The 10,260-nt window shown below is 28.1% G+C and overlaps 1 protein-coding gene across 1 annotated transcript in view; it reads right to left on the reverse strand.

Moving 5' to 3' along the window:
- Positions 1-6,946, reverse strand: part of LOC107027318 (agamous-like MADS-box protein AGL19) — an 11,727-nt gene extending 4,781 nt beyond the window's left edge. Inside the window, exon 1 of the mRNA XM_015228494.2 lies at positions 6,431-6,946. Within this exon, the coding sequence (XP_015083980.1) occupies positions 6,431-6,612 (182 nt within the window). The 5' untranslated portion in view covers positions 6,613-6,946. The remainder of the gene's footprint in view (positions 1-6,430) is intronic.
- Positions 6,947-10,260: the final 3,314 nt, after the last annotated feature.

The following is a 10,260-nucleotide window of genomic DNA, read 5'->3' on the forward strand; positions in this document are numbered from 1 at the left end:
TGTGGAGGCTTGAGTCCTCATAGATGTGTTTGGTGATGTTGTAAATGATTCTTATACTTGTTGCTATCACCTGTTAAGAATATTAGTTGATTTTATGTATTATCTGAAATATATTGCTTTCTATTTTGAGTTGGCCGATGATACCTACTCAGTACTCGTGTTTTGTACTGACCCCTACTTGTAATTGTTTTTCTTTGTTATTTGTGGAGTGCAGCAAACGTGCCATCGCCTTCAACTCAACCGCAACTCTAGCTAGTCTTCATCACATCGGATCTCAGGGTGAGCTAATGCTTCTAGCTTGGACTGGATCTTCTTCTTCATGTCTTGATGCCTTGAAGTTCCGGCATGGACTAGCTGTTTATTTATTTTAGCTTCTTAGATATTCTTAGATTTAGTAATTTGAGGATAGATGTTCTTGTGGTGATGACTTCCAGATTTTGGGGATGATAAGTATTAAATTTTAGAAGTTATTAATTGATTCCTTTAATGAGTTTTAAGTCTTCCGCATTATTTTCTGTTTATTATGGTTGAAATATTGATAAGAATTGGGATTAGATTGGTTGGTTCGCTCACATAGTAGGATAAGTGTGGGTGCCACTCGCGACCCGTTTTGGGTCGTGAAAATTTTTGAGATTTGAAACTTCAATGAATTATGATAGAGTCTCACCTATCAAAGTTTCAAAATACAACAACGTAACATATATGTTTGAAATAGTTTCGTGATTTAGCTGAGAGTATTTTTGTCCAGATGTTATATTCACCAAATGGAGTTTAATAAGAGGCGATAGTCGATTTTAGAGTCTCTATTTAAGTCATAGTTGCTTATAAAAGTTTTGCATGTTTAGGCGCTTTAAAACCAATTTCGTTTGGTCGTAACTAAAGTTACAAAAATTCGTGTCTAGCAAACTTCTGATATTTTTACTAGAGTGTGTCCTGACAAAGCCAAAAGTTTGGTCATTTTTTTTGTAAAGTTAATATAGGATTATTTAAAAGAAAAATTGGATACCTAAACTTCAGTCATACAAACATCCAAAGTGCACCTCTTATTGAAGGAGATTTGGTTTGGGAAGATATTTTCTTGTTGTTCTTTTGTTAGTATGACTTCAATATAATTCTAGTTATCCTATCTCTTCGTTTCTGTGTAGCATATGATACTTTGATCCTTTCTTTTTTTTTTATATTCTTATCACTTTTACTCAATAGTAAAGAGTTTGAATAAAAAATCTAGATATTCTCATAAGAGAAAAACCGCGTATGGAAGCATTTCATGATATAAGTCTAACCACCTCAACTTGAAAAACAAAAATGAAAAATTGAAAAAGTAATATTTTAAAACTTTTTTGAACACATCTTTGTTGTTTCTCAAGCTTCTAGTGAGTTAGACAGTGAATCCCTATGTATATCATTATGTAAAGTAAGAGATGACCCCCTACTTTCACTCCACCCCTAATTGTAACCAGGAATCCTCGCAAATAAAAGGGTTCTAAGAAATTCTATTCGAATTATCTTCTCTTGTGTTCGACTATAACATGATCCCTCAAATCTAGACCTGTATAGAAATTTTATTTGTTTCTCGAAAAAAATAATTTTCTATTTTGTGGAATGAATTATATCCTTTCTTTACGGGCTAGATCATGATTGAGTAGGAAAAAATACCTCTAAAAGTATGTAAACGGTTTATCTTTTTAGTTTGTGGCCAAATCATGAATGAATGGTTCACCATTGTCATAGTTTATGGATCCAAACCCGAATGATCAATTTATGACTAATATGAAAACTTAGGTGAAAGTAAGTAAAGGTTCGATCAACTAAAATTAATGAATTAACATATGATTTGTAGTGAGAGTTGTAGTAAACCTTGGTTGAAGGATTTGTACAGGATGACCTTCTAAGCAAATCTCTCATACTAGTTTTATCGGATATTGGATCCTCATTTTATGGTGTAATTTTTATCCAAGCTCTAGTAAATTGGCAAGCAAGAGGTTGTTAGAGTATTTAGAGAAATTGTCAAATAGTTATTTTTGAACGGTTAATTAAGTTTCAGTAATTAGTTTTTCAAAATTATTCAGTATTTCAATACTTTTATTGCAAAAATTAAAATTTGGTGAAAATGTCCTAGATAAAATACTGAAATAACTTTTAAAAAATTCATATTTAGATTTTGAAAATTTAAACTTCATCAATCAGCTCATGAGTCATGAGTTTGAAATGATAAAGATATGGACACCATGAATGAATTATGGAGTTTGAAATTCATACTTCTATGATGAAAGTTTGAACTCCACGAATCATTCAGGAATATTGAACTAATATAATCCTCATTTTATGTTTTAAATTTTTATTCAAGTTCTAGTAAATTAGATTTTGGCGTGCAAGGGGGTGTTAGATTGTCTAGAGAAAATGTCAAATAGTCATTTTTAGACAGTTAATTAATTAAGTTTTAGTTAGTATTTCATAATTATTTTGTATAATCAGTATTTTAATTGCAAACATTAAATTTTGATGAAAATTTTCTTAATTTAAACATTGAAAGACTTCAAAAAATTTCACACTTACATTGTGAAAAAATTGAATTTGATCATCAATCATCTCAGGAGTTTGAAATGATAAAGATTTGGACACCATGAATGAAATGTGGAGTTTGAAATTTCAACATATTTTCACACTTAAATTGTGAAAGTTTAAACTTCATGAATCAATCATTGAATTCCATGAATCATTTTTGAGATTCGAAACTTCAATAAATTATGATAGAATTTCACCTATCAAAGTTTCAAAATCCAACAACATATGTTGAAATAGTTTCGTAGTTTATCTGAGAGTATTTTTATCGAGATGTTATATTCACCAAATGGTGGCTAAGAACAAACAATAGTCAATTTTAGAGTCTCTATTTAAGTCATAGTTGCTTATAAAATTTTTGCATGTTTAGGCGCTTAAAAACCAACTTCATGTTGTCATAACTAAAGTTACAAAAATTCATGCCTAAATTTAAATAACAAATTTCTTGACATTTTTATTAGAGTGTAGCTTGACAAAGCCAAAACTTCTGTCATTTTTGTTTAAAGTTATTTTAGGATTATTTAAAAAAAAAATTGAATACCTAAACTTCAGTCATACAAACTTTCAGTACACCTCTTATTGAAGGTTATTTTGTTAGGGAATATATTCTCTTGCTGTTTTCTTGCTGGTATGACCTCAATATAATTCTAGTTATCTTATCTCTTTGTTTGTGTGGGTCCATGATATTTTGATCCTTCCTTTCTTTTTGCTCTGTAGCTTTTTTTTTACCCAATAATGAAGAGTTTGAATCAAGAATCTAGATATTGTCATGAGAGAAAGACAACATGTGGAAACATATCAGGATACAAGTCTAACTAACTAAACTTGAAAAAAAATAAATTGAAAAAGTAATATTTTAACTTATTTGAACACATCTTTTTTTTTTCTCGAGCCTCTAGTGAGTTACATAGTGAATCCCTATGTATATCGTTATGTATATTAAGAGAATGACACCTTTCTTCCACTCCACCCCTAACTGTAACTAGGATCCTCGCAAATAAAAGGGTTCTAGGAAATTCAATTTGAATTATCTCCCCTTGTGTTTGTTTATAGCAAGATTCTTCAAATCTAAAGTGACTTTGGAATTTTTATTCGTATCTCGTACAAAAACTTTTTAGTTTGTGGAATGAACCGTGTCCTTTCTTTTCGGGCTAGATTATACTAGATAGGGAAAAAAATACCTCTAAAACTATGGTAATGGTTTTATTTTGTGTCCAAATCATGATTAAATGGTTCATCTAAGGAAATTATGCAAGTAAAATGGAGATCAAATGCAATTTATTTGCTTGCATTAATTAATATGCATGAGAGTATACTTTTCTCAAATCACATATTGCAAACTTTGGTAATTATTATTTTAGATTATTGAGTATTTAGATTCTTTCACACAACATATATATTTGTCTCTCTCTATATGTATAGACAAAAAAAATTACAATAACTACTAAATTAAGCATATTATCTAAGGATTCTCAAACACCTTAAAGTTTAAATTATTAGAAGATTATATGTTTTCTTTATCTTGTAATTAAGAGATTCTGCCAACTAGTGACCACAGGATCAAACTGCTTTATCTCAAATTTTGACCTTTATTGTCTATATATGATAGTATATTATATTCCTTTGCAGTCCTCCCTAAAGCAAGATATTTTGTATATCAAACTGTCCTCTCTTATTACGTTTTAATTTATATTACATTATATCATGAGTTAACTCTCCATAGTGTGAGGGAAGATATATATTCATGCATCATGCATCTTCTAATTAGGCCTTCCTATTGCTATAGCCGGCTATAAGCTATAGCAATTCCAACTCATAACCATAAGAGCTCGACCTTCAATAAAAAGGAAGCTCAGTGGTCAGCCTTCATTCGAATTATGTTAAGAGATAAGACTTTCATGTAGATTTTTTTTTTTCTTTCTAATACACTAGCTACTGATGACTCACCTAAAGAGCATCTGATTTTAATAGATATTATCCAACAACTTAATTAGGACAAAGTCAAATTGGTCATTAATACAACTATTTTAGTTCTTACAAGTACAATATATTAAAGTTTTTGTATAACTGGTCTTTGAACCAAACTGACTCTTTATTACTCCTACGACATATTATTATGTCAAAAGTTATAAGTTGATAGTAAAGCTATAACTTTACTTCTTCACTAGATTCATTAAGCAAGTATCATCTTCGGGTCAGAATAGCTAAGACATTGGTGTTACCCAACAAATATACTATCTTAGAATGACCTTGTTGTACCATACAACATTTAAATGATGTTCCTTACATGTTGGAACATCATAAAAGGTCATCAATATGTTTCTTAGATGTTTGAACATCATAAATTAATTTCATGGATCAAGAAATTCCTAGGACTGAATATGGAGAATCGGATATAGTTTTTTCCTAATGTTGTGTAGACTATCCAAAAATATTGTATCTTGTATGGCACACGTGTGATTCCTATATTTTTTAAGGATCTGACATGCATTTGTTGAAATTTTTGAAGTGTTCCGATATCTTTGATCTTTTGATTAACTAGATATAATTTCATAATATGATTAATGAATCAAAAAGATACATCAAAGTAAGGAAATGGAGTAAAAAGAAGCAAGTATGATACTAATGCTATTGCACTTTCTAACACCAGAAATTCTGAAGATTTGGTTGTATAAATAGTATATTAGCTAGGTAAAGTAAAAAATACTATAGAATAGTATATGCAGCAGTATCATATCACTTCCAAGTGCAGTACTCTTCACTATTTACAACAACAACATGATCTACTCAGTATAATTTCATAAATATAGTCTGAAAAGAATAGTCTATACGTATATAGTCTTACTTCTACCTTATGAAGTTAAAGAAGTTATTTTGAATAAACACTCGACTCAAACAACAACTAAATTGAAAAGTTCTAGCAAAATTTAAGATCCACTTCCATTTATAAGTTCCAAAATCAGGCAAAAGTTGGTGGGGTATTGGGAACAACAAATTTGTAGCAAGTACAATTTCATTTCAACTTTCAAGTTTAAACTTCATTTTAATTGTACTAAAAAATAAAAAGAAACTACTACTCCCAAGTAAAAAAATTTCCACATACATCATACTTTTTGTTCTCTTGTTTTGATGAACTACCCCTTGTAATATACATATAGTCATCTAGAATTTGTACAAGATTCAGCTTTATCAAGATTGTAAAATAGTAGAAACACATAAATCATTCAAAAGATTAATAGATTGCATTGGCACACACCTCTATACACAAAACAATCTCTCTATTTATATAAAAAAAACAATAAAAGGACTTGAATTTCAGTGGATCGTAACAATAATAAAGTCATTCGTTCATTTACAATATTTCATCATGTATTTAAATCGTCTGCAAAGGATTCGATGGAAATTATACTTCAAGATCATAACACATGAAATCCCCAAAAGAACAAGTTTTTTTTTTTTTTGTTTCTATTTTAAAGGACTTAAAATATATAGAGAATCAAGAGAAGTTAACAAAACAAATAGCTAGGCAGAAAAATAAGGGACCCTATTGGACAGATAAAGCAAGTGATCATTGTACTTGGTACTTGTTATACATTTATTGTATGTAATTTTCTGAAAAAATGTATAAAATTCCTAAATTGAGCTACAAGTTGGATACTAAAACAAGATTCTTGAAATTAAAAAATCCCCTTTTAGATATTGTTATATCCACATACAATTATGATATCAAAGACAAACAAAACATCAATTTCCTACATGACATGGTAAGAGTATAGTCTTGCTGCCATACGATCCACTGAGATTCAGCCCTTTGTCAGGTCCGATTCGTTTAAACAATAAATAAATTCAAAGAAATAACAGTATGTACCTGGAACTTGAGAACTCATAAAGCTTTCCTTTTGGAGAGAAAACAATAAGAGCAACTTCAGCATCACATAAAACTGAAAGCTCAAATGCTTTTTTTAGAAGCCCACTTCTTCTTTTTGAGAAGGTCACTTGTCTACTTGTTGCATTTTCAATTCTTTTCAACTCAGTTTTTCCTCTCACCATTTTTTTTTTTACAAATTAAAGAAAAAAAGAAAAATCAAGATTCTATAAGTGAAAATTCAAGAAAATATTGGCTTTTGAGTTTTCAGATCTAGATGATATATTAAAAGAAAAAAAAAATTGGTTCAAAGGATCAAAAACCCTAAAAATGACCATAAAGAAAATGGCATATTTTTTTTTCTTTCTATTTTTATCAATTTTTGGTTGTTTGAGTTGAAACAACTAAAAAAAAAATAGATATAAATAGGGAAATGATTAAGGAAAGACTTGTAAGAAGCAAAAACCTCATATATTTTCTTCTTTTGGTAAAACTTGCAAAGAAGCACTATATTAGACAAACTGACAGCTCCAAAAAAAGAAAATATAAGTGAGTCTCTATGATAGGCAACAAGTGGGGAAATTATTAATTATTATTACTTTTTTAAAAAAATAAATAATTTTTTTTAATTATAATTAAGAAGAGATGCCCATGTAGGGACCATTGACAGCACATAAAATAATCTTCATACTTCCCTATTGGTGTATTGACCAAAAACCCTAAGGGGAAGTTTGGTAGCGAATTTAGAGATGAGTTATATGGTTGTTAAATTATGCATAACTAATATACTGTTTAGACAGTTTGATGGGTTTATTTTTACTTTTAAATGATTAATTTTAATTAGCTATCGAATGATCGTTGTATTATAATATTTTAAGTTAAATTAATTATATATACTAACAATATAAATAAAAATATGTTACCAAGATATTTATAGTTATTTAATTGATTGCCTATCTAAACTTTCGTTTCATTTGTAAACAGGGACAGATCCAGGATTTAATTATATACACTTTATGTTCGTAATTATATTTTTATAGATATTTTGGGAGTTTCTAAACATAGAGAGACAGTTCGACCAAAGTTATTGAACTCATGTTAATATATAATTTGAATTGTGTGTCAATATTGGTTGATAAAGGTTTAATTCTCTGCCTTACCATTTAAGATCTAAAGTATGTATGTATGGTTCCTACGACAACCATTTAATGAATTAAGTTTTTATATATTTATATACATCAAAATTAAGAAAATGCAATAAAGCTGAAGAAATTCCTATTAAAAAAAAACTTTAAATTTCGTATATATAAACCTAATTGAGTTTATTCCGATTCCAAATAAATACGATTCACATACACTTTAAACGAAATTCAATATTTTCCCCCTTTTTACATTGTATTTTACGGTTTTTTTTTCGAGACAATATAAATAAGCTCACACAAACAAAATTGAAGAAGAACCAAATATTATATAAATATCACTCAATTATTTTTATTGTTGGATCTTTATTGCACATCAAAATTTTACTTTTTACTTCGAAAATATGAAATTGGTGCTTGACAATTATACCATCTTCTTATTTATTTATTTTTTTAAAAAAACACAAAAATAAATAGGTAGTTATTATATCATATATGTACGTACAATATTCAGAATACCCTTTCAGAAATGGCTATATAAGTCATTATCAGGGACAATTTATCACGTTAAAATAATGACTCAAATAAAAAGTTTATCTCAAATAATGGAACTTAAGATATTTGGAAATTAAAAGATCATCTCAAGATTCCCCTTTTATCTTAAATAAAATAATATTTGAATATCTGAACAAAAAGGTCTGAATTAGATTCAATGAGTTTAAATATTCAATATTTTCTGTCTCATAATATTAATCATATTTCATTATTTAAATTAGGATAATGCACAAGTACCCCCTCAATTTATGTTCAAAATCTCAGAGACACACTTATATTATACTAAGGTTTTATTACTTCCTGAACTTATTTAATTAATAATTTTCTATCCATTTTCAGCCTATGTGACATTATCTTGTGGGCCCAACACTGGTTGATTTTTTTTTCAAGCTACTGCCACGTAGGCGAAAAGGGATAGAAAATTACTTATAAAATAAGTTCAGGGAGTAATAGAACCTTAGTATAATATAATGTGTCTCTGAGATTTCGGACATAGGTTGAGGGGATACTTGTACATTAACACATTTAAAATATTTCTGTTATTTGAATTTTAAGTTTAAACTATCAGATGTTTGAGCTCTCTCAAGCTATAATCAATTGTAATTATTAAAACACATCTCAACCATTAATTATTCATATTTTCTACTCGAGCGATTATTGTATTTCAAATACGAAGAACAAAAAACTAATAATTGGAATATATTTAAATAAATATAATAATAATTCAAATAAAAAATCGGTGTTTGTTACTTTTGGCCATTCATTGACGGTAAATTAATATCTGAATTGTTGGTGTCAAAGTGTCAACTGCCAAGTAAGAACGAAAGGGACACTGCCAATTAGAAATAATTATTTACATACATCATTGTACTTTTCAAAATAATTTATTGACATAATATAAAATATATATTTTATTTATCTTTTGACAAATTCAAAAGGGGGAGTACATTTTTTTAAAAATGTTATTTCACTTTTTTTTTCTTTACTTGACTAAGGTTTTCATTTTAAATAATTTTATGTATTTGTAGTCTCAAAAATCAATAATTACTAAAGCTAAAATGGAAAGAAGAAAGAAGACTATTTTGACTTAATAATTTATAAAGAAAAGATAATTTGAGACGGATCGAATATGTAATAGTAATAAGTTTTTTTTCACTAATACAACATGAACAAACGTAAAAGGCAAAGTTATGAAAAGTAAGCAACCCTTATATTGATCGGAAAATAATTATCGATAATAATAAATTAATGGAAGAAAATAACATAATTTTTTATTAAAGTAATATTATTTTCATATATGGACAACATTAAAACACACGTTGTGCTATTTTAGTTGAAATTTCTATAAAAGGAACACCCAGGAGTTCAAAATTTATTTTTGTCCGTACAAGATTTTTATTTAAAAAAGTCAACATCGGTCCGTACGAAAGGTCCTATGTGGTTAGCCAATTATAGAACGCCACGTAGGATTAACCCACGCTGCTTTCACGTGGCTCGTTCTTCTGTGTTGGCGTGTTTTGCTCGTATTAATAAATACTATTATTTCTCCGTTTAGAAAAAAATGATTCATTTTTTCTTTTTTGTCACAGCATTCTACTTTGAATTTTGATATATTTAAAATCACAAAAATAGAAAAATATATTGATACATTTGACAAATTTTGGTTTACGAATATAAAATTGAAATTTATTATTTTTTTATAAACTTTGTTATTAAATCAAATTAGGTCATTGTTATCTAAACGAGAAAAATATTGTATTATTTCAAGGTGGTCCCAAAGGGAAGAAAAAAATTTCATACACACAATAAATAGATTATTTTCTTTTTTCTTCCTAACCTCTAAAGCTAGTTCGATCTATTTAAAATAGACACTCTAAAAATTAATTATATTAGAAAATTTAATATCGATAGTAAAATTCTCATGAGCTAGAATATGGTCCAAACAATTATTAATGTGCTTCCTACTACTAGAGGTAGGTGGCATTTCTTTGAAACAACTTTATGTGTAATTACTTTTCAGATTTTCTTTTTTTTTTAAATTTATTATAGAGTTTAAGAAAAATATATTAAAATTTAAATGTTGAATTAAATATGTGATCTGTATGAAAATTGAATCTAAAAAGGTGATAAATGAACATC

This window comes from Solanum pennellii, chromosome 8 (assembly GCF_001406875.1).
Source record: "Solanum pennellii chromosome 8, SPENNV200".
Taxonomy (NCBI): Eukaryota; Viridiplantae; Streptophyta; class Magnoliopsida; order Solanales; family Solanaceae; genus Solanum; species Solanum pennellii.